The sequence below is a fragment of the Empidonax traillii genome, unplaced genomic scaffold, assembly GCF_003031625.1.
Source record: "Empidonax traillii isolate 1590-97213 ecotype Southwest subspecies unplaced genomic scaffold, ASM303162v1 scaffold1224:size237778, whole genome shotgun sequence".
Classification (NCBI taxonomy): Eukaryota; Metazoa; Chordata; class Aves; order Passeriformes; family Tyrannidae; genus Empidonax; species Empidonax traillii.
The window spans coordinates 199,404-223,470 of NW_020956417.1; the positions used below are offsets into that span (position 1 = coordinate 199,404).

General features: G+C 56.4%; 1 protein-coding gene across 1 annotated transcript; it reads right to left on the reverse strand.

The window, feature by feature from the left end:
• Nucleotides 1–804: 804 nt before the first annotated feature.
• On the reverse strand, nt 805–23,103 carry DHX30 (DExH-box helicase 30). The gene is made up of 19 exons (XM_027905966.1): nt 22,918–23,103; nt 17,658–17,788; nt 15,458–15,568; nt 14,440–14,795; nt 13,589–13,715; nt 12,396–12,545; nt 11,623–11,775; nt 10,020–10,841; nt 8,798–8,876; nt 8,196–8,300; nt 7,003–7,178; nt 5,614–5,820; nt 5,192–5,273; nt 4,433–4,626; nt 4,191–4,350; nt 3,863–4,020; nt 3,293–3,396; nt 3,052–3,191; nt 805–2,535 (listed from the first exon to the last, which is right to left on the reverse strand). The coding sequence occupies exons 1-19, from the start codon at nt 22,952–22,954 to the stop codon at nt 2,300–2,302; spliced, it is 3,528 nt and encodes a 1,175-aa protein (XP_027761767.1). The 5' UTR covers nt 22,955–23,103; the 3' UTR covers nt 805–2,299.
• Between the last annotated feature and the right edge of the window lie 964 nt (nt 23,104–24,067).

The following is a 24,067-nucleotide window of genomic DNA, read 5'->3' on the forward strand; positions in this document are numbered from 1 at the left end:
AGGGGCACCTGAGGTGCTGCGGGCACGGGAAGCCATAAAGAAGGGGGGGGGGGGGGGGGGAAGGAATTCGGTTGGATCCGATTCCTTCAGCCATGGGAAAATCCCCATCCACGGCTTTGCTCCTCAGGCCTGGGATCAGAGGGGAGGAGGGTCCTGTGGGCACCCCCTGGGACCAGGGAGAGCCCTTGGTGCCCGTGGCAGTGTCACGGCCTGGGGGGTCCCTGCAGCCCGTCCCTCCTGGCTCCTCGGAGTGGCCCGTGCCAGGCCCTGCACACACCGGTGACCAGAGGGGAACCCCGAGGGGCCACCACCCCTCACAGAAGGTGCCCCCGGCCCACTCTTACAAATAAAGGGAAGGTTTTGCACCCTGGCTCAGATTCACACACGGGACAGACACAACCTGGGACCCTACAAAGCATCTGGACCCGAGGTCGGGGGCCCTGAGCAGCAGCAGCTCCTCTGCCCCTCCTCGAGCCCTGCCCTGGGACCAGAGCCCAGTTCTGGACACCGACTGTTCCTGAGCACTGGGGCACACTGGGCCGGTTTGCCCGGCCGTACCAGCCCAGGACACGCTCTGGCACTGCAGGGTTCCTGTGTCCTGCAGCTGCTGGGGTGTCTGTGACCCCACAGCGACCCCTCAGCCCGTCACAGGGGGTCCCACAGTGCCAGATGCCCTCCCCACCCATCTCACACCCCACTCTGCACCTCTCCCACGAGAGAGGCGGCCAAAGAAAAGGCACAAAATTCCAGACTTTGCAGTAAAAAAAAATAAACAGCAAAAAAGAATGAAGAGGACAGAGGCAGTTCCTACTCTATCCCTTTTTATTGTCTTTAATCTATGTTGTAAAAAGATCCAGTATCACATAACAGCCACGGAAGTATCCCAATATCACACTAGTTCGGAACCATTTAGACAATAGCTTAGTCTTTTTTTTTTTTTTTTTTTTGCCTTTTTTTCTTTTTTTTAAACCTGCTGGAAGGGAAAACCATACTGCCCATTATACAGGCCAAAAGAAACAAACACTGGTCAAATAATAGTGACAACCTCAAGCAAGTGAAATGAAGATGAGAAGTTTTGAGTGACCCCAGGCTGCAGGACTCCGAGGGCCCCTTGTGCTGGCACAGGGCACAGTGCCTTAAAGCCCATGAGCAGTAAATTAAATCAGAGAACTGGGAGAACCAAAGGGGGGCCCCAGGGCTGCTCTGCCGTTGTTCCAGGGGCAGGAACGGCCTCGCTCCCCCTGCCCGGAGCAGCGCCCGGCTGGGCCCTCGGGGCCCTCAGAGCCCACCACCTCTGCTGCAGATACAAAGAGCATAAGAAATGGGAATAAAAAGGAATGACCCCAGGCCCGCGGGCCCCTCCAGCGCCGGGGGCACAGCCCTCGCGCCCCGAGTCCCTCCCGGTACAAACACCAGCGAAGCCTCACAACAGCCCTGTGAGGTAGGTCCCTGTCTTACGGACAGAGAGTCCAAGGCAAAGCTGAGATTAAACTCCAGACTTCTCGTTGAGTGCTGTGCCTGTCGCGATCCTCCTTCCACGGAAATATGGTCCCTGTTCGTAGAAAACAAAGGTCTGTGCCTGCGCTCCCGGCGTCCCGCGGGCAGCCCGGCAGCTACAATCACGTCCTGTGTGCACAAGTGACAGGGAGCGGCCCCCTCGACGGAGGGAGAGCGGGAAAGTTAAAAAAAAATCATAGTAACAACGCAAGAGGACGAGAAGTACAGGCAGGTTGGGAAGGACGAGCCACATCTCACACTCGTGACGCCACGACCCAGGGCTGGCAGGGCCCCGCTGGCAGGCTCGGAGATCCCCATGGAATGTCACCTCCATCCGGCGCCTTCGGGGCTTCCTCCCCTCCGGGGCGCGTGGAGAGTGGAGAGACGGCGATCCCTGCGCCGGAGCTGCCGGATCCAGGCTCGGCCTGGCACGGATCCGTCCTCGTGGTGAGCCCGGAGGAGCTCTGGCAGCGGAGCGGCTCCAGCCCGGCCCCGTGGGGAGGGGGCACGGGACGGCCCCGGGAGCCGTGTCCTCATTCCCATCAGTCAGGGACGGCGCTGGGCACGGAGGAGGCGGGTGGGTGTCCACGCAGCTCGGGTCCGTCGGCACTCCCAGTCCATTCCCGCTGCTCTTCCCACGCGGTGACCATGCACGGAGCCGACAGCAGGAGATTCAGACAACATTAATCTTCTAGGATGGAGAGAGATGACTTCACAAGGGATAAATAGAACTTTATTTAAATAAACATTTGTGAACATCTTTATACAAATTACAAGTCCCCACAGGAGCCTCCGGCTCCGCCTACGAGCCGAAGCTGCCGGGAGGGCCCTTGAGCAGATCCACCAGGATGTCGAGCAGTTGGCTGTGCTGGTGGTGCAGGTCCCCGGGGATGGCGGCCATCTCGTAGCACAGGCACGTCTCCACCATCTTGGACAGGGACACGCGGAAGTCGCGCAGCAGGCGGATGGTGTAGGAGTCCCCCTCCAGCACCAGGAGGTCGCTGTCCGTCAGGGACACCGTGGCTCTCCAGCCGTCATCTTGGGGAGAGAGCGCAGGTGAGGTGGGCAAGGGGCTCACCCGTGCTGGTTGCTCCAGCCCCTCCACTGCTGCTACACTTGTTTTAGACCAACAGGGAGTCAGCCAGGCCAACAGCTCCCACCAAAGCCAGGCAGCACTCTGACCACACACTGGGATCCTCCCAGTTTCCCGCAGGAGGCGACTGGCAGCACAGCCCGTCTGAGCTTGAGGGCTCTAGACCAACTGCAGCACTGCCAAACCCCCATGGGCTGAAGGGACAGACCCCCAGAGACAAGGGGGATCATGCCCGCTCAGCCTCCCCTTCCCCCAGGATGATCCAGGCACACAGGCCTCCAGGCTCAGCCTGCTGGGGGCTGCCTTCCTTATCTCCCTGCAGAGCTACAGCCAGGAACAGCTCACAAACCATCCCTCCACGGCCCCACCACAGCAACACCTGTCCCAAAGCACGAGCCTGGAGAGCAGGGGCGGCAGGGCCGGGGGCCCAGCAGGGCTGGGGTGCCCCTGGCAGCACTCACCTCGGACGTGGATGTCGGTGTCGGTCATGAGCAGCACGGCCAGCGGGTGCACCTGGGACGAGTCCCGCACGAACACGCCGCCGTTGGACTTGACGGCCATGAAGTAGGTGAGCCAGCGGCTGTACAGCTTGGACGCCTCCCTGCACGGGACAGCCCCATCAGCCAGGGCCAGGCTGCGGGGCTGGCACTGCCACGGGGCTGTCAGCGCAGCCGGCTGTGCGCTGTGGGGCCCTGCACCCACCTGTTGATGGTTGACTTGTGCAGCAGGACGGTGCCCGCCTTTGTCCGGTACGCGTAGCTGTTGGGCTTGAACTTCCCCTGGCGGGTCACCTTGCCTTGTCTCACCTGCAGTGGGAGGAGAATCTCAAAGGCCTGCACAACCAGCATGCCCTGCCCACCCACAACCGCATCTCCTACGTGTGGGGAGGGGTGAGGATGTTCCTCTGCTCCCAGAAGCTCTGCTGGGTTCATGGAGCTCACTCACGGGGTGACCAGACTGGGCAGTCACCCAACCCTGGGCAAGGGGCAGCAAACAGGAGGAGGAAGATGCCACCTGGGGCAGCAGGCAGGAGGAGGAGCCACCTTCACAGCTCCCAGACCAAGTAAGAAGAACCCAAGTGTGGACCTGAGCAGGCCAGGATGGCCACTCCTCACGAGCAGGGATGGCCCTAGGAGCAGCAGGAGCACAGGGCAGGAAGCCTGCCCTGGACACACACTCCCAAGAGAGCACAGGCATCTCTGGCACCTCAACGTTCCCCTATGCCACCCACTGTGACCAGCAAGCCCAGGAGGGTGATGGCAGAGCCAGTACCTGGATGAGGTTGGGGTAGAGCCCAGCCATGAGGACTCCCTTGACCAGTTCCTCCTCCTCACTGTACTGGTTACACACGGATGATGGCATGGTACAATCAGACGGGGACGACACCAGGAAGGCTTCGTAGAGGTTCTCAGAGAACTGCTTGACAAGGCCTGGAGGGGGGAGACAGCCCAGGGATGAGATTCTCCCTTTATCCCACAGCGTGATTAACCTCAGCAGGGCGGGCAGGAGCTCCACCCTGTGCCAAAGCCAGGCCCTGCCCAGCCCAGCCCGTTTCTGCCCCCCATCCCTCGCGGTGCCTTTCTGGGGGCCGGGGACTCACCGTTGATGAAGCGCAGGCTGGGCCCGTACAGGTAGTAGTCCTGCAGGTAGTTGTCCCTGGCACGGCTGTCCCTGCGCCTCAGCACCTCCTCCCAGCCGGCCACGGCCCTCACGAAGGCCAGGTGGTCACTGCCGCTCTCCCGGCTCAGCACGGCCTTGGCCTGGGACAGGGACACCCGTGGGACCCCCGTGAGCCAGGGCAGCCCCTTCCCCCTGCCCCCCCCGCCCCGGAGGGCCCCTCACCTTGTCCACCTCGGCGCGGTTCTGCAGGCTGCTGCTGAAGGGGTCCCGCGTGAGGCAGGACACGATGACGAGCAGGGGGTGCAGGCAGCGGTAGATGGAGGCCAGGACAATGGCCTTGGCCAGCCGAGGGTCCGTGGAGATCTGGGCCAGCCGCTTGCCCAGGGTGGTGAGGGCCTCCCGCTGGTCCAGCACTCCTACAGAAGAGCCCCGGTGTGGGAACAGACATCAGCCCCTGGGAGCTGCCAGGAGAACCCACCCACACGGCTGGGGGGATCTGGGTGACCTCCAGAAGAGGCACAGGGACAGGGGCCTGCAATCAGCACCCAGAACCCCCCCGGTCTAACTGAGCTGAGGCTGAAGAAATGGCTCTCACAGACACATGGCAGTCAACAAGGCCCAGCTCTGAATTCCAGATCACCACTCCCCTTCTTTCCCTGTCACCCCAGCTCTGAATTCCAGATCACCACTCCCCTTCTTTCCCTGTCACCCCAGCTCTGAATTCCAGATCACCACTCCCCTTCTTTCCCTGTCACCTCCTCCCCTTTTTTTTTTTTAAACCTTGGAAAGTTCTCCCCACTTTTTGAGCAGAGCAGTGTGGGAAATAAAACAGCACAAAGGCGTGTGATTTGGGAAGTCCCTATCAACTGCCATCCCCCTCCAGGGACAATCCTGCAGAGTCTGTCCCACAGGATCCTGTGCCAGCTCCCACTTCCCATGTTTAGACAGCAAATATGTTTCCAGGACACAGCATTATCTCACCGATCTCCTGCAGCAAGATCACGGCTTCATCCACAGCTTTGATGTCAGGGCTGTCCAGAGCCTTGGAGAGAAATTCAACTGCCTGCAACACAGGAGGGGGGAAGGAAAAGGGAAAAAATGGGCAGGTTTCCCACACAGGCATGTGGGAGAGCCCTCTGTCCTGCCCCAGGGCCCCAGACTGCGACACTGTTCCCTCGTTCTTCGCCTCCAGGGATGTGAGCTCAGCCCTCTCCGCTCCTCCAGTCTTGCAGACACACTCTGTCATCTAAGGGATCTTCCCATTTCCTGGTGTTAACACCCCCAGACAGCCCCGTGTTTAGGAAAGCAAGCTCCCAAGTCATCAGCCTGCTGGCTTTTCCCCACTGCTGCCCCTGGAGCTCCAGGCTCCCGCCGGGCAGCCCCGCAGCCGGCGCTGTGCTCACCGTCTTCTCCGGCATGTGGATCTTGGCCTGCACCACCAGGTTCTCCAGGGGGGTGCGCAGGATCTCTGGCACCTGGTAAGTTGGCATCTTGTCCAGGCGGCTGCGAGGGAACAGGTGGTAGGCAAAGCCCGACTGGCAGCGGCCGGCGCGGCCCCGCCGCTGCACCACGTTCGACTTGGACACCCACACCGTCTCCAGGCAGGACACCTGCGGGCAGGACAGGCGTGATGCTCCCAGGGCTCTGGTCTGCTCATCTGGCTTGGAAGGAACCTTAAAGCCCATCCAATCCCGCTCCTGCCCTGCACAGGGACACCTTCCACTAGCCCAGGTATCCCAAGACCCACCCAACTTTGGACACTCCCTGGGATGGGGCAGCCACCCTGTGCCAGGGCCTGCCCACCCTCACAGGGAACAATTTCTTCCCAATGTCCCACCTAACCCTGCCCTCTGCCAGCATGAAGCGACTCCCCGTGTTCTGCCACTCCTCGCCCCAAGTCCCTCTCTTTGCATTTTCCCATCCACACACAGACTCCAGACCAATCAATGATCCCAAAGGGCCAGGGAAGCCTTTCCCACTCTCCTGCCTCCTGCAGCGCTGGTCTCCATCAGGGCATGGATGGGACCCAGATGCCACCTGCTGGACACGTGTCCCTGGTGCCCATCCCAGGGCTCCCTGGGGTCCCCAGCGCCAGCCCTGCCTCAGGCTCTGCATTCTGAACTGGGATAAAACTGGGCAAATATCAACGGGATGGGTTTAAACCAGGACTGGTCCAGGGTGTGAACGGCCACCTGGCCCTGGCAGATGATGCTCTAGAACAAGGGCAGCGGGATGTAGCCAGAATTCCTTCTCCCAATGGCAACAGCAACACGGTTGTCTTCACCTCGTTAGGAAGGTGGACAGACAAAAGCCTTCACAGGGCTCAGCGCTGCCAGGAACAGGGACCGAGGGCAGTGAAGCCCCTCTGGAAGTTGAGGAACAAACCAAGGGATTGGGGTCACGAGAGCCGCAAACTTGAGCAGGACCAACAGGTCAGGGCTGCCCTGCACGGGCCAGCGAGAGGTTTTTGATGAAATCATGGAAAAAGGCAAACAGAAAAGCTACAGACGTTACATGGTATCACAGAGCTGGGAAGGGAATAGGATTTGCCTTGAATTTCTTTGAGGACACCAGAATTTTGCCTGTGGGGAGCCTGGCACAGAGCTTGGACAAGGCAAACAATGGTGATGAGTCAAACACTGTCCCCAAAAAGGGACACGGTGCCCACGCCCCAGGGGCCAAAGGGGAAGCAGCTCCATCATCCCATTAACGACACCTCCAGCACTCCTCTGAAAACATCCCTGAGCTCCAGGGTGTGCCCAATGCCCCCAGGGGCAAGAAAGCAGCAGTACCTTGGTCTTGAGGTCGTAGCGCTCCTCCTTGTGCGTGCCACTGTCCACCACGTGCACGATGTCGTTGATGGTGATGGAGGTCTCCGCGATGTTGGTGGCCAGGACAATCTTCCGGACGCCAGGAGGAGGCCTCTGGAAGATGTTCTGCTGGTCCATCATGGGGATGTTGGAGTGCACTGGGAAATCAAACCAGAGTCAGTCTTGCCCGGCTGAGCTGGTGGGCAGAGATTCCTCTTGTACCATCCCTGCCTGCTTCCAGAAACACGGGACAGAAACAGGGGCATCTCTCATGTTCACTGTCAGCAGCTTCCTGTCAGCCACACCCCAGGGAAGATCTCCCACACATCATTTGGGAAGGCCTCGCTTCAGCTGCTTCAGCCTCTGGCTCAGCAGCAGGAGCTCTGCTCACCTCCCGTCCCAGAGCCTGGTGGCACCTCTGGAATGTCCCTCCAGCCCCACTCCCTCCCACAGTCCAGCTCTGCACCCTCCCTCCCCACCAGTCCCGCAGGGCAGAACATTTGGGTGCTCTGGGTCAGAAATGGTGCTCAGCAAGGGCTGTGCTGTGGCACAGCCCGGCCTGTCAGACGTGAGGAGGCAGAGGAGCTGCCAGCAGTGACGGGGGAGCAGCAGAACAGGGGGTCTCCATGCAGGAACACCTGCATGCAGGAACAGCTCAGCTGCTCAGACCTCTGCTCCTGCCCGGCCTTGCTCGGCACTGAATGGGGGGAGGGGAGGGGGGGGCTGCTAAAAAACAAACAAAAAAGTGCCCAAACCCTTCACAGCCTCGCACAGCAAAGCTGCCCTTTGTTATAAACTTCCCCCTGGGATAAGCAGTGTTAAATTCACTAATCAAAGCTGAGCTCCACCGTCCTTTTGCATCCAACGAAACAGGTCCTGAGGATCTTTTCTGTGCAGGCTCAGTAGGCAGCTGCAGCAATGCAGAACTGAGCTGTTTCCCCCTGGCCTAGTTCCCAATTGCTGGAGGCAAACAGGAAGCCACTTTCTTTGATCACAAAGGAGGAGTTACTCAGGCTCTGCTCGCAGGAGTTACTCATGCTCACCACAACTTACACCACAGGTACTTCAAAGCACACCAGCTCTGTACCAGAGTGCAAAGCTGGAGGGGCTCAGGGAGTCAACTGTCCCAGATTCTCCTGAATCCTGGGAAGAAGGGGTTGGCCCTGCCCTCTCACCTGGCAGGACGAGGTACCGGCTGTTCTGCGAGCCCAGCATCTCCAGCAGCCGCTGCTGCACCCCTTTGATCTCCTGCCAGCCAGGGAGGAAGCAGAGGATCCCACCTGGAACACACCACCAGTTAGGAACACAATCCAAGCACCCTTCCCCAGCTGGAGACACAGGCTTTCAAGGCAGAAAGCAATCAGGTTGCCTGGAGTTTCAGAGAGGATAACTAGGAGCTTTGAAACAAAGCTCTTACAAGCCATCTGAGAGTGCTGCCTTCTTCCCAAAATCATCACCTTCCAGGCAAAGATATTTAACAGGGATGGGGCTCCACTACACAAAGATAATTGTGCAGCTCAAGGCTGCAAATGCTGCAGCACAGACAAGGCCTGCCCTTTGCCCCCAGGAACAGCTGCCAGGACAGAGGACTCAGATGTTCTTAGCCAAAGACTTGGAATTCCCTCATGCCACACTGTTCGAGAACAGGAATTCAAGGGCCAGCAGGAATTCAAGGCCTTGCACGAGAGGCTCAGCATGGTGTGGTCTCTGGGCTCTGCAGGGCTCACTTTTCTCTCCCCCAGCAGGAGAAGAGAGCCATGGGAAAGGCAGAACCCACCTGGCTCTCCGTGCGCATCGATCTGGAGCACGAGGTCGGTGATCAGGTCGAGATCCAGCACACACTCATCGTCGGATTGCTGGATGGAACAGGACACGTGGGTGAGTGAGCTAAGTCTAGCACAGAGCACACAGGCACAGCCTCCAGAGCATCTCCTGGAGTCTGCAAATGCCTGGGTTTGGACAGCCTGCCCAGGACTTGGAGCCAGGAACCTCGGGAGCCTGGTCTTGGCTCCATCTGGGACCTGCTCTGGTCACAACTGCTGCCAGTTCCCTCTGCTGTGCAGTGAGAATACACAGTCCCTGCCCAATCTCCGGATTTGGAAGCTGAAATTTGTGCATCTCTGCTGGAAGCACCTCACAAGTAACAGAATTCACATGAGATTTCTGGGGACAAAACTATGCCACGTGCACCTGGGACTCCAAAGCCACCAGACACCAAGCAGCAGCTTTTGTATCTCCTGATGATTTGGGACAGGCTATCAGAGAAGCTGATAAAATTCAGCTACAGTCCCAGTCACATCAGAATCAGGAAGAACGTCCTGAAGGCAACGGGATACCCTAAGCCAGTTCGCTGGGACAAATGGCTGATAATCCAGACAGTTGCTCAGCCACAGGGAGGGATCCCTCATGGCTGGAGAAATGGACTGACAGCTTCCAGACCAGCAGGTTGGACCAGAAACTGTCTGGAGATCCCAGCCAAGCTCAGTGACTCCGTGACCCACCACTGGTGTAAGATTATCCACAGCACAGTGGGTACCCCTGCATGTCTGGAGGGCATTTTCCAAGGGAATGCTTGGACTAGTTGCAAAAAGCAGCAACCAGGGAATTCAGCCATGCAGGATGTGAGCACTGAGGTAACACTGCTGGAAGGCACAACCATCCCAGTCTTGGACAGGCTTGCAGAGAGTGTGCAAACCTTCCAGTGTGTGTCAGTGTCTATACACACAACAACGAGCTCTCAGCCTACTCACACATCAAACTTCACACTAAAGGGGGACAAAAGTAACTTGGCCCCAAACTGCAGTCATCTTTACCTGTCATTTAATCAAAGTACTCTGGGACCCCACTAAGCTGACTTCACCTCAGGAGGGCTGGCATGGAATTAGGCTGAGCAGACAGTGCCCAGGAACCAGAAGGACATGGGACCAGTTCCAGGTCCAAACTCTCCCCTGACACCTTGAAGTCAGTGCCCCGTCCCAGGGCAACACCTGCACACCCACCTTGATCTCATAGTGCCGGTGTCGGTGCCGGCCCAGCTTGGCCAGGATCTCCTCCAGGTAGTATTCCTTCACTGGGTACATGAAGCCCGGCACCTTGACCACAGGGCAGTCCCCAAAGTAGTGGGAGAAGCGCTGGTTGTCCCCCGTGGCGCTCATGAGGACCAGGCGCAGGTCAGGGTTCAGCTTCTGGATGCCTTTGAGCAGGATGAGCAGGAAGTCGGTGTTGACGTCTCGCTCGTGCACCTCGTCCACCACGACGTGGCTGACGCCCTCCAGGCTGGGGTTGCCCTGCAGCTTCCTGAGCAGGATGCCCACGGTGCAGAAGAGCAGGGCCCCTCCCCGGGCGGGGGGTTTGCTCTCCAGCCGCACCTGGTAGCCCACGTTCTTCCTCATGTTGGGCCCCAGCTCCTGCGCCACGCGCTGGGCCACGGAGATGGCGCTGATCCTGCGGGGCTGGGTGATCACCACGTTGCAGCGGGCCCCGCGGCCCTCCAGGATGTAGTGTTCCAGCAGCAGCTGCGGGATCCGCGTGGTCTTCCCACAGCCGGTGTCTCCTGCTATCACCACCACGGGGTTCTGCTCGATGGCTGACAGGATGGTGTCCTTGTGGGGGTCTACTGGCAGCGGGTGGCTCTCCTGCCAGGAGGCTCCTCTCCTTTTCCAGAGGGCCAGCAGGTTCTGGCTAAGGCGCACTTCCTCTGCCTCCAGCATGGGGATGTAGGTCTTCCCCGTGATGGCGTCGCTTATCGCACCCGATTCCTTGGTCAGGTTCATCATGTCATCGGCAATCCGGGGCCGGGACTCCCTGATGTCCACGGGATACTGGGAGAGATGGGGGAAGTGGGCAAGGACAGAAAGGTTAGAACTGGCCCTGGGATGGATGGAACGAAACAAGTTCCCGGAACAGGCTCAGCCAGCCTGGCTTTGCCATGACTGTGAAGCTCTGCCACGACCACAAAGCTCCGCCAAGTTCTCCTCAGATTTTCGGTAACTCAGTCACTGATGTTCTGAACTAAGGATATTTAAGGTGGGACTCAACCTGGGCAGCTCCCTGTGCTTTCCTCGCCGTGCTCCCTATTTTAGGAGGGGTGTTAGTGCTGATGCCTCAGCTGACAGGCACTAACCAGCTCTCCAATGTGACAGCCCCTCCAAGACAACTTTTGCAAACTATCAAGTTACACCACCACCCTTCTCTCCCTCGGGAAGCCCAGACACACAACTTACGTAAAACACAAGCGTTTGCCTGAGCCAGAAATATTCTGACTTGGCAAAAGAAAAAACGGAAGTCCCACATCCCACAGGAAGAACTAAAAGGAGCAACAACAGGTCAGGAATTGTCTAGAACACAAATCAAAGCCTTGGCCCAGATGTTCACGAGATTAAAAGCTGCTGAACTTTAATCAACCAGAATTTTTGGATTCAGCCTCGGAGGCACAAAGGGAAGGCCCACTGCCCAGAAAGGGTCTCCCTTCCCCAGAGGGGCAGCAGAGACTGATCAGGTTCTGTGGTACAATCAAGCCCCGAATTCCCCCAGCGTTTTGCCGTGAAGCTTTCAAAGACATGCAATTCCTGCAGGCAGATGGGACCAGGCAAAGGTGCTCACGTGGTTCAGGTAGTTCTCGATCTTGCGCAGGGTGGCCTCGGGGACTTTGATGTGGCAGGGCTTCCTCTGGTTCTCCCCCAGCTCCCGCAGGGAGGTCATGTTGTACATGGCGTGGCTCAGGGGGTTGTTGTTCTTGTCCACCAAGCCAAGGCTCTGCAAGGAACAGGCAAACAACACTGTGAGCCACGAGACTGCTCACACCAAGTGCTGGGACACAGAGCACATGGATCCCACAGGCCAACTCCTTGCCAGCCCAACTCCATCCCTTCCTGGTTTTCTTGCCAGAGCAAGAAACAAGACAGGATCCCACCTCAGCTCTGGAGAAAAAGATACACCAGAGCCAACTATGTGCCCCCAACACAACATTCATATGAAGGTCTCAAACAGACCCCTAGAAGGAACAGCAGCCACAACTGCACCTGACAAAACCCTCTTGTTAACTCCCTTGCTATGGTTCTGGCATGTTGTGAATCCCAAGGTTTGACTCCCTTGCTACTGTTCTGGCATGTTGTGAATCCCAGGGTTTGGAATCATATGTTTACTAAGAATTAGTTCATTAAGCATTAAGTCAAAGGTCAGAAAGCTTCAGGCATCACCCCATCAAATACAGTGAGCCAGGTGGAAGGAGCCTGTATCCACAGACACACCCAGGGATGCAGAGCCAGGTGGAAGGAGCCTGTATCCACAGACACATCCAGGGATGCAGAGCCAGGTGGAAGGAGCCTGTATCCACAGACGCACCCAGGGATGCAGAGCCAGGTGCACTCACTCACCTTCAGCTTCTGACAGGCCAGAGCTGCCGCTTTGTTTTCTGCCTCCACCTTGCGCCGGCCCTTGGCAGCGAAGGTCATGGGGCAGGGCCAGCGCAGGCTCAGCTTGCAGATCTTGGTCTTGGTGCCCACCGTGCGGAACTGCATGTACTCCTGCAGCAACAGACACCACACACCCCATGGGGCACCCTGGGCTGCGAGGGACCCCAGCCATCACCCAGTCCCACCCCTGGCCATGCAGACACCCCAACACTCTCCCCCGTTCACAGAGCATTGTCCAAACCCTCCTGCAGCTCTGGCAGCCTTGGGGCTGTGCCCACTGCCCTGGGGAGCCTGGGCAGTGCCAACCACCCTCTCTGGGGGAAGGACCTTTCCCTGAGATCCACCCTGAGCCTGCCCTGACACAGGTCCAGCTGTTCCCTGGGTCCTGTCCCTGGTCCCCCCAGAGCAGAGATTGGAGCTGCCCCTCGGTAGAAGCTGCAGACCCTGATGAGTCTCCTCTGTCTCCTCTGCTCCAGCTGAAGATGCCAAGTGCCCTCAGTCACTCCTCGTATGGTCCCTCTAGATCCTTCACCGCAGGGGTTTTTTGTTGGGGTTTGTTTGGGTTTTTGTTAGATTTAACAGAGCACTACAAGTTTACTGCCCTGAATTCCCCCCAGCTCCCAAGGCACAGGCTAAGCAGGAGTGAGGGCAGGCAGCTGTGTGGGGAACATTCCTGATGTGTGGGGAACATTCCTGATGTGTGGGGAACATCCCCAAAGCCTCTGAGGTGGAAAACAGCTCCTGTTTGCTAAACACACGAGCTCTGGGCAGGAGGTGAGTGACACGGGGGAGGAGGAGGATCCCTGAATACTGGAAAGATTCCATCAGCACAGAAATTACACATCGCTCTCAGGAACACAAACTTGGGCTTGCTGGAGACACAGAGGGAAATAAAACCTTAGGAAATGACCTCCTTCGTTCAGACAGCAGCTCCTCCACTGCCCTGGCCTCAAGGAACAACATTCTGCACGGTTCTGTTAAGACATTCTCTCAGTTCTCACCACAAAGTCTTTTCCTTGCTCTTCAGACTGACTTTTCTAGGCCTAGTTCTACCTTGCTTCCTCTGCCCAGTTCTGCCACCCAAACAAAGCATCCAGTGATTCCAGAGGGAGCTTCTGAGCTCTGTCCCTGGCAGAGGTCAGACAGCAGCTTACCTTGACTGTGGAGGAAGAGGTTGCAATCTGAATCACCTGGGCCAGGAGGTTTTTGGGCAGTGGGAACTGCGTCAGGGCACGGATGGCAGTGTTGTCGTCGGTCATTTCAATGGAACTCCCTCCTCGGCTGCAGGGGAGATGGGAACAGGTGATGTACAAATGCCCCCGTGTGCTCACACCCACGTCACTCCAGTGGCTACTGAGCTCTCAAACTAGGTGGTTAAAGCACAGGTAATTCTGGTCATGGCACAGTCAAGCTGTGCCTTGCTGCTAAAATCTGTCAGTCACAGAACAACCCCCCAGCCCAGCAAAGCCACCCACTCCAAATCAAACCTTCACACTGAGGCTACAAACCAGGCAGCATCGACAGATTGTAACAGTCCTCATAAATAAATAAATAAATAAATAACTCCCAATCCAAAGAGCATCCCGAGAAATAACCACCACCACTGTGTCCTTACACATCTTGCTCCTGTTGCCTATTAAAAACCCAAGATTTGTGCTCATAAAACATGAAGTCAAACAAGCAACTATGACGATGAAAAGGAGATTTAATGTTGCCCTCAGGGTGATCATAGGTCTCAGTCTAAGTGCACACAGATTGATTCCAGGAATAGAAATCTCTTTAGGCCCAGAAGAGTAAGGCAGGTAACAAGCCTGGCAGTGTCTCCAAAGGGAGAGCTCCAAGGAAGAAGCCTGTGCATTCCCTGGATGGCAGCCAGCTACAAGACCAGGCTGCCCACTGCTGCTCTGGCCCACCTACAGGCCCCACCAGCTGCAGGGGTGGATCAGCTACAGGGAAAACCCTCGCTCCCCGCGCCCTGGATGAGCAGCTCCCGGCACAGACCCACCTTGCGTCCCTGCCTGGGGTCCGGGCATCCTGGTGCGCCATGGGCAGGTAATCCGAGACATCGATCGCTTCCTCCTCCAGCTCCCCCTCCTCCAGCTCTCCTTCCTCCAGCTCCCCTTCCTCCAGCTCCTCCCTCCTCATGGCTTTAGGCATCCTGCCCTGCTCCATGGGCTGGATGGAGTCGTCGGGCTCCATGCGGCGCCAGCAGGTGGACAGGTCCGCCAGGGAGGGCCCGGACTTGGAGCGCCACTTGCCCTCGGAGCACCAGCGCTCGTCGGGGCAGCCCAGCTGGTCCGCCAGGAGCCGGTACTTGGCAGCGTCAAAGAGCTCGTTCCGGGGGCCCAGCAACCCCCAGCCCTGTGGGAGAGACACACGGTGATTCCTGCACTCCCCACCAGAAACCGAGGAAGAGAAGGGACTTTCAGGGACTTCCAACTTCCCCCTGCCACTATTTCTTGCCAAAGGGGACCCGTTCCCTGCCCTCCCTTCCCAAGGCACGGCTCTGAGCCCCACACAGCTCCTTAGGGTGGGTCAGGATTTACTGGGATTTTACAAACTCAGGCCTATTCAGCATCCTCAAGCTTTGAAACCACCCCCAGCCTAACTTGAAAGTAACAGTAAAGCACAAGATGTAATTGCCACAGTGTGGCTTGGATCAAGAGGGAATGGGAGGATCTGAAGGTCCTACAACTGCAGACACACCCAGGTGGGCTGGCAGAGATGAGACCTAGTGAACAGCAACAGCAAACACACCTGAGGGAAGCTCTACTTGCTGTAGATGCTGGCTAAGGAGCTGATTAGGGTCCAGGACACAAGGAACAAAGAGCAGGACTCCAAGGACTTAGTGAGTTCGTGCCTGGCTGAAGCAAGTGGGATTTTAAGCTCAAATGGACTCAGACTCAACACTTCACTCTCCACCCCTGACTAACAGGCCAGCTGAGTGAACAGGTAAAGAGAGATAAAAGAACTCCCATCCCCAAAGGCCAGGCCTGCACCCCCAGGGATCACCCCCAGCTCACCTTGAAGAGCTGACAGGCCGCAGCGGCCGCCTGCCGCTCCGCATCGATCTTCTTGGTCCCATAGCCCTCCACCTCCACGTTCTTGGGCCACTTGATGTGCAGAGTGACTTTCTGAAAAGCAGAGACGCCCAGCCGAGTGAGCCAGCGCAGCCCCAGCTCTCCCCTGCCCCGGGAGCACACCCTCTCCAGCCATCTCTCAACTCCAGGCAAGGAAAGCTGTGGTGCCTTCGTGGGAAGCTCCATCCCAGGAGCACTGAAGGAGAAGCCTGAGCAGGGCACAGAGGTGCCACAGTCCCACAGGAGTGCAGGGCTGAGTCAGGCTGCAGCGTCACAGCGTGTCAGCTCCGAGGAATAAATGCCAGGAGCTCATCCCAGGAGCAATTCCACTCCAGGGACTGTTCCTGTGCTCACTGCAGCACACCAGAGCGTGCCCCAGAGCAACGTGCCCTCTCCAACAGGATTCCAGCATGGAAACCTCCATAACTGCTTCCTCACTGCAATGCAACCAGCAGCAGGTTGCCTCAGCTCCCCAGACAGCTCCTCTGGGCACAGGAGGATCCAGCTCCAGCCCAACACAAGCACTGGGAGACCCACAGCCCCCCTACAACTCCCCCTGAAGGGAAGCATCCTCTAAATGGGAGCTAAAAACCTGCAGAGCAAGGAATGCTGAAAGCTGAACCCTGCCATCTTCAAAACGTTGCTCCAAATCATCTGCTCCTGGCCCTGCAGACACTGGAAGGCTCCTGGAGGGAAATGCTTAAGGAATTCTCTCCGGTTTCTGCAGCACAGATGAAAGGTGGCATTTAGATCCCCTGGGAAAACCCCACCTCCGAGGCTGGAGCAAAGGCTCCTGCCTTTCCAGCAGCCTGCACTGGCTGGCTGCCCACCTGCCAGCAGAACCTCAGCTCTCTGGAGGAAATTCCTACAGATTTTGCCTCGGGGCTCTGCGTGGAAGAGCCCGGAAAAAAGGTGTCTCCTGAAGGCCAAGTCACTTGGTGCTCATAAAAACCCCTGGTTCACTTCCAACCAGGAGCTCTCCAGGTTGTCCCACCTGTCCTTGTCCCACGCACTTTCTGAGTTGGTTTTTGGTTGGTTGGTTCTGGGTGTTTTTTGTGATCCAACCCTTATTTTCTCCATGAGCTCCTGGTTCAGTTTTTTGTTTTAATCTGAAGGTATCCTCAACATTAATCTACTGAAGTGCCAGCAACAATTGTGAACTGATTACACAAACTAAAACTATGAGGCATTGGCTGTGGTATTCCAGCACTGAAGGATGAGGCATTGGCTGTGGTATTCCAAAACTTAAGTTAGGAAACTGCAGTGGAAAAGCAAGAAAAACAAACACACATCATGAAGGACTCTGAAGTAACCATTACTAACGTATCCCTAAAATTCAGGGATGCTTAAAAAGGATGTGGCAACAAAAACCGTCTGGGAAATTTTAGCCAGAATGTTATTGGAAAATGTTAATCCGTCAGAAGGGAGTCTTTTCCTGGAATGTACGTTCCAGTTAAAGTGGAGCTGGAAAGGGCTCTCAGCTCTGGAATGAGCTGTGCTGTGACAGCAGGAGGCAGAGCCTTGCCCACGGAGCACACGGGAGGTGTGTCCTGCTCATCTGGGCCTCTCGCAGCCCAGGGAGAGCTCAAACCACCTGCAAAACTGTTTGCTTGCAATTCCTCGGCTTCCTTTCATAAAAAAATAGAAAAAGAGTCTGTATTTGGTTTTGCCCTTAAGTAGTATGAGAAGCCTCCCTCCATCACAAACAAATTCTTCTTCTCTGGTTGCAGTTGGACATTGCAGGCTTTGGCATTTGTTCCGCTGGAATCTACAATCAAATCTAGGCCTACTGAGGCCCAAAATACAGCATTTAAATTTTAATTTTCTAAGGTAGTGGGGCACCTTGAAGCACAGACTACATGTCTTTCTGCTGGGAAAAGCCAGATACAGCAAGTTACCCAAAAGAAAAACATCCTTCCTTCCAAACACAAAAAAAGGGATACCACCTGCATTTATACACCTGTTAAAGCATGTAAAATTAAGAGAAAGGGGAAGAAGTGAGAATACTTCTTGTTTAAAAGACTACCATGCAACTTTTACGTGGGATTTGAAACACTTCTCTGATTTTCTCCAGGAAAGTTCCTCTCAGGATTAGAGGTTTTTGGCTCCCTTCCCACTCACATCTCCAGCCCCACGGGATTACCTTTTTCCTTGGCCCATTGGTGTGGATGTAGACCAGCTTGTCCCTTGCATGGGAAATGCCCAGGGCTCGTCCAATCACACTGTTGAGCAAGTTTTTAGGCTGTGGAAATTCCTTTAATAAGTCTCTGGAATCTGGAAAAAAAAAATAAGAGGAACTAAATGTTTTACAATTCCTGTGCAGTCCTGCCCAAAGACAAGTTCCAACACCTGCTCCGTGCAGCTCTGGGAGCATCCCTGTCTCGGGGTTACGGACAGGGAGGTGAGGAGTGTTCACTGGCTCACCCACTGCAACTCCAGGCATCAGCAAGATCATGGAATCATCCAGGTTGGAAAAACCCTCCAAGGTCACAGAGTCCCCACCTTGTCCCCAGCCCAGAGCACTGAGTGCCACGGCCAGGCCTGCCTGGGACACCTCAGGGGTGGGCACTCCAAACCCCCCTGGGCAGCCCCTGCCAAGGCCTGACCACCCTTTCCAGGGAGAAATTCCTGCTGATGTCCCACCTGCCCCTCCCCTGGCACAGCCTGAGGCCGTTCCCTCTCCTCCTGTCCCTGTTCCCTGGGAGCAGAGCCCGACCCCCCCCCCGGCTCCCCCCTCCTGGCAGGGACTGCAGAGCCAGAAGGTCCCCCCTGAGCCTCCTTTTCTCCAGGCTGAGCCCCCCCAGCTCCCTCAGCTGCTCCTGCTGCTCCAGCCCCTTCCCAGCTCCCTTCCCTTCCCTGCACACGCTCCAGCCCCTCCGTGTCTTGTCCTGAGGGACCCAGAAGTGCCCCCAGGATGGGAGGTGCCAGCACAGGGACAGGCACTGCCCTGTGTCACACCATGGTCGGTACAAACCAGGTGCCATCGGCCTCTTGCCCACCTGGGCACTCCTGGCTCACGTCCAGCCTCTGTCACCGGCAGGGATTTGGTGCCATTTCCCCACCACAGAGGCAAAAGCAGCTCTGTTTGCCAACCCTCAATATCAAAATCCAGCTGAGCAATAACTACTCCAAACAGTTTTGGTGTTTGCACAGCCCCCCATCCATGGGTTAAACCAAGGGGCTCACAAGGTACAGCAGATCCAGTCAGTGGCAGTAATGGGAAATAAGCCCCTTCTCCCAGGCTCCAACACTCCCACTAACCCAGACAAGCAGGGAGATGATCCACAGCCCTAATCCAACAGAAAGCCAAGGCAGAAAAATGGAACACATGGAATTTGCTGGGCTCAGGAGTAAATCAGCCACCACAGCCCTCCAGGTACCCAAATCCAGCACAAGGGAACAGGGAGAGGGACGGGATCTCCTCATCCCATGCTCGCTCTCCCCAGGCTGTCAAGACCCACCCTGCAGACCCCCCTGGGTGTGAGCACTCCCTCTAAGAGGCTTCTAAATCCTCTGCAGGAATTCAGGGGAACTTTCTGCAATGAATCAGAAGCCACAAGCTCACTGGTATCACCAGCAACTGGAATTGCTGACTGAGCCACCAAACCCAAGGAGAATCGAGCCAACAGTCACACTCACTGGAGCATCACCAAGATGTGCCACCGTGTTCTGCTGGAAACTCTGATTCCAGAGCTGCTGTAATGAAGACAAACAGTAACTCCAGATGAGGGAATCATGGAATGGTTTGTGCTGGACCTGCCATGGGCAGGGACACCTTCCACCAGCCCAGGTTGCTCCAAGCCCCGTCCAACCTGGCCTTGGACACTTCCAGGGATGTTGAAGGAAAGTATTTAAGAGAGAGGCTCTGCAGGTCTGACACGGGACATCCTGTGGATGCTTGGCTAATGGAGAGGGAAAAGCCACACTGCTGATCCCATCACCCTCTCCAGCAAAAACCCGGCAGGTGACCCAGAGTTCAGCACAAAATAATTACTGGGGACACCCAGCTTTGAAACTTCTTCCTGCAAATCACAGAACAACCACCCAGGTCTCAGAGAAACACTTTCAGAAGCTTTGAACAACTCCAGGGGCATTGCAGGAATTACTGTGATTTATCACCACGACTTGCTCATGAATTACCTTCTATATATTGGCCAAGAGAGCAGGGAAGTGGTCTCAGCCCCACAAAGAACCATGAGCCAATGTCCTGTAACTATAGAGCAAATGTGCTGTTTCTACCCACTCAGGCAAGTTCCACCACAGTCACACTTGGCCTGGTCAGGAAAACTGGCAGAGTGTCCAAGACTTTGGCACTCTGCAGTTCTATCCCATTCCACGTTGGTGGGACACAGGGGCAGTAACACAACTCCAAAATGCACCATTAAATTCGCTTCATAAAAAACAAAAGCAAAAATGCAAACTTCCAGAACCAGCCTGGATTATTTGGCCTCCAGTTGTTTCCTCTTTCAAAAACAATAACCTGAGCAATTTTGGGATAAAGAAGTACAAGAAGTACGTTTTTTTAATGCCCTCCCCCAAATGCAACTATCTATGACAGAGCCAATTTCTCACACTCTGAGGTGACTCCTCAGTGAAGGCTAAATATTTAATCTGTTCTAGAGCACAAAATAGGACCTCTGACTAGCAAAGCCCAGCTCTGGCTGGTGGTTCAGGCTCAGAATTCCCAAGGAGGCACAATGTTTTCTTCCCGGCTGACAATGGCACATTCAGCAGCACCATCTGACGTACCAAGGGCTGATGGATCCCCCTCACGTCCCCAATTCCAGAGCTCAAGGATCTTATCCTGCAGGAAGCCATCCCTCACTTGCAGCTTTTAAAGAAACAGCCCCAAACTGCAGACCTGGATTTGCAGTGTTGCCTTCCCTGCCAAATTGGATTTCTTGGCACCTCCCTGCGAGGAGCTGTCACAGCTGGGAATGGGTGTTTGGGTGGGAATGCTGTGAGTGGGAGCACAGGGAGTGGAGCCCAATGCTCCCAAAACTGAGCTGATTCTCATGCCCAGCTCCACATATGATGCCCAAACCACAGCTCTGAGATCAGGCAGGAATATTAAAACCCTGCCTTGGAGAGAGACAAGTCAGGGTGGGGCTATCAAAGAAGCCAATTAACTAATTAAAGTTCCTCAAAGCCAGTGAGTGCTTTGCTTAATTTGATTGTGAAAGTCCAGGATAATTGCAAGCAACACCAAAACCACCAAAACCCAGGCCCCAAACCCACCAAACCATCCAGCTGGAGCAGCCAACCCTCCTACAAACCCCAATAAATCTGAGGAGTGAAGACACTCAGGTACAAGAGCACAAATAAACCAGCCCCAAGTCTTGCTCAAGGAGGACAGAGGAGCATTAGCTCCATTTAGTTTCTCTCTTCCCAGGAGAAGCAACAAATGAGCAGCAAGGACAAACTATTAAAGACAAAACTCCCTGAGACACAATAAATTCAAGTAATGAATCCAAGTCAGCGAAGGGTGTTTGTAACACATCAAAAATCCCCAGGGAAGAAGAAGAAAGCCCTGTGGCTCCATAATATCCATTTCATCAGGAATTAGCCCAGACATGTCCTGCTGGCGGCAGAGAAGGTTCCACCTGGCTCGCTTTGGAGCACACCAAAGCACTGCTTTTTGGGGATTTGGGGGTTTCAAACCATCACCAGCGATCCCGACCTCAGCTCCTTCCAACACACGCAGAACAAAAACCCACAGGAAACTCCTGCCTGAACAAGAACTTAAAAACTGGGAAAGCTGTCCAGGCTTCTCCAAAGGCAAGTGGGATGAGCTGAGGAGGAGGAGCAGTGGCCAACCTGCCCCTGGAGACAGTGGGACACGGCAGGAGCAGCCCGGCCTGGGAAGGGATCCAGAGCCCCAGTCCAGCCCCAACCCTGCTGTGCCACCACGGGACAGCAACTTCCATTAGCTCAGAGGAAGATCCCTGCAGCAAACCAGGGCTCAGGATCACGTCAGCCTCCCAAAATCCCACTGCCCGAGCCAAAAGAGCGAAGCCTCAGATGTTAACACGGATCTAACGCTGGCTTCTTCAGCCTGGCCTGGGTTCACGGTTGATTTTTCCATATTTGTATCCAAGGCTCATAACAAAGCAGCTCCTGGGCTGAGGGCTCAGAACTGACCTCAGAAATAGGTCTGCAAAATAACATTTATAATCTGTACACGTTCAAGCAGCAGCTGTGCAGGTAGGGCAGGCTCAGGAGACCCCGAGGGAGTTTAGCTGCTCATCCAATAAATCCAATCGGAAACAAGTCCAATATCACCACACTCCCACCAAAAGAGCCTTCCGTGGTCAACCCACCACACAAACTGGAAGGGTGAACCAAAGACCAAAAATAAAAGTACTTGAGGACTCTCTGAAAACACACCTTAGAAAGAGGTGCTGAGGAATGAAGTACAAAAGAGGAAAGAAAAAACAAATCCTGGCTTATTCCTTTTCTCAGGCAACACCTGAACCAGCTCATTAAACAATAATTTGGGGTGGTTTGCATTTGCTCTAGCAGGGAGTTAATTTGCTCTGTTGAACAGCTTGAATGCAACAATTAAAAGCCCATCTGACTCTGAACTCCAAGATAAAGCTCAGCAGCTTCTGAAAGGCAAATGGAACCCAAAGAATCCAGAAACTACTGAGAGCAAATAATAATAACAATTAAAAAAAAAAAAAAAAGTGCTGGAGGGTGGGAAAGAAGCACCAAACACAGCAGGACGAGGGGCAGAGAAAAGGAAAAAGTTTTATGTAATAATGACCCAAATTTCCAAAGCAGGAGGTTGCACAGTGTGAAAGAAAACTGAAACCAAACCAGCGACTTACAAAGGGAAAATGTCGCGGCTCAACCTCTGGCACAAAACCACTCGCATCTTTCTAAACTCCAGGTGTTCTCCACGCTCCCATAATCCAACAAAAAGCGCTTCAAAACGCGACACCAAAACACATCTTTGAGCGATCTTCTCAAAACAGCAGCGATTCTGAGCCACGGGATTCCCCCTTCCCAACCTGCGCCCCGCCGACATCCCGACGGGAACAGCCTCCCGAGCGCTGCCCAGAGCCATCCCCGCCGGCGGGATGTCGGGACGCGGCGGTGCCAGGGCCGCGCTGTTCCCGGGCGGTCCGTGTGTCCAGGCTGCGCAGGTGGATCCCGGCGGGATCCCGGCGGGAGGCGCGGAACGGCCCCAACGGCGCCGGCCGAGCGCTCCTCGATCCATCCCCCTTCCCACCCAACCTCCGTGCGGGATTTTCCTCCCGCGTCAGCGCTGGGAGGCGGCCGGAGGTTCGCCCAGGCCCCGGCTCGGCGACCTTGAGGGGAATCACCGGGGAAACCCAACAAAGGGCTCCCGGGGCGGCCACAAAGGCGCCCCCCGAGCCCTCCCGGAGAGCCCGCGGTACCTGCGCAGCTCGGCGGCTCCTCGCCCTGGCCGCGCATCCCGGCGCCGGCGGAGCGGCGGGAAGGCAGGGAAGGGAGGGATGGGGGAAGGAGGGAGGGAGGGAAGGAGGGAGGGAGGGAGGGATGTGGCGGCTCCCCCCGCCCAGCCGCGGGCCCGGGCTCGCCCCTCCCTTCCGCTGCGTGAGGGCCGCGCGGGGCGCGAGCGCCGGCCGGTGCCGCCGCTGCTCACCCTGCGCCGCGTCCGGCTCCTCCTCGTCCTCCTCGTCGCGGCGGGGCGCGGCGGGGCCGTTGGGCGCGGAGCAGAGCGCGCGGGGGGCCGCGCAGGGCCCGCGGGCCGGGCGGCACAGGCGGAGCGGCCCCGCCGCCTGCAGCAGCAGCCCCAGCGCCGCCATCTTGGGCTCGCCGGCGCCCCCGGGCAGGGCAGGGCCGCCGCCCCGCAGCGCCCCCTGGCGGGCAGGAGGACCGAGAGCGGCTGAGGGAGAGGCCTCGCGTCCCACAGGGAATGGAGAGGGAAGGAGGGAGAGGGGAAAAGGACACGGGGGAAGCAGGAGAGAGAAAAGGAGGGGGAAACAAGGAGGAAAAGAGAGGGGAAAAGAATAAGGGGGAAAAGGAGAGGCAGAAGGAGGTGAGGGAGAGGAAAAAGGAAAGGGAGAAGGAGTGGGGAAAGAAGAGGGAGAAGGAAAAGAAGGAGGAGAAGGGGAAAAGGAGATGGGAAAGGAGAAGAGGGAGAAAGAGAGGAGGGAAAAGGAGGGGGAGGAAAGTGAAGAGAAGAAGGAAAGGAAAAGGAGGGAGAAAGGAGAGTGGACAAAGATGGGGAGGAAAAGGAAGGGGAGGAGGAGGAGAAAGAGAGGGGAAAAGGAGAGAGAGAGAGAGAGATAGAGATGGAAAAGAATTGAGAGGGAGACGAAGGAGAAGGAGAGGCAGAAGGAGCTGCTGTCCTGCCGTGCCAGGACGTGGGAAGGTCACACAACATTCCTGGGGCTCCTGTGCCAGCACAGTCCTGTGGGAGCGCGGGAACCCGAGGGGAACCACGCCAACCTGAGGGGAACCCAGGGCTTGGAACCAACACCTTCCCTGCCCTGGCACAGGGAACACACCCCATTCCCTGCTCCCAGCACCAGCTCCTCCTCTGGGAACACACACATCCCATTC

What these genes read in the sequence shown, in the direction of transcription:
- DHX30 (XM_027905966.1), bottom strand. Translation starts at nt 22,954, where the DNA reads ATGCGCGGCCAGGGCGAGGAGCCGCCGAGCTGCGCAG. An exon ending in ACCCCAGGCAGGGACGCAAG is followed by an intron (nt 13,716 to 14,439) that starts GTGGGTCTGTGC and finishes TCTCCCCTGCAG; the next exon opens with CCGAGGAGGGAGTTCCATTG. An exon ending in CAGCCTGCGCTTCATCAACG is followed by an intron (nt 4,021 to 4,190) that starts GTGAGTCCCCGG and finishes TCCCCCCTCCAG; the next exon opens with GCCTTGTCAAGCAGTTCTCT.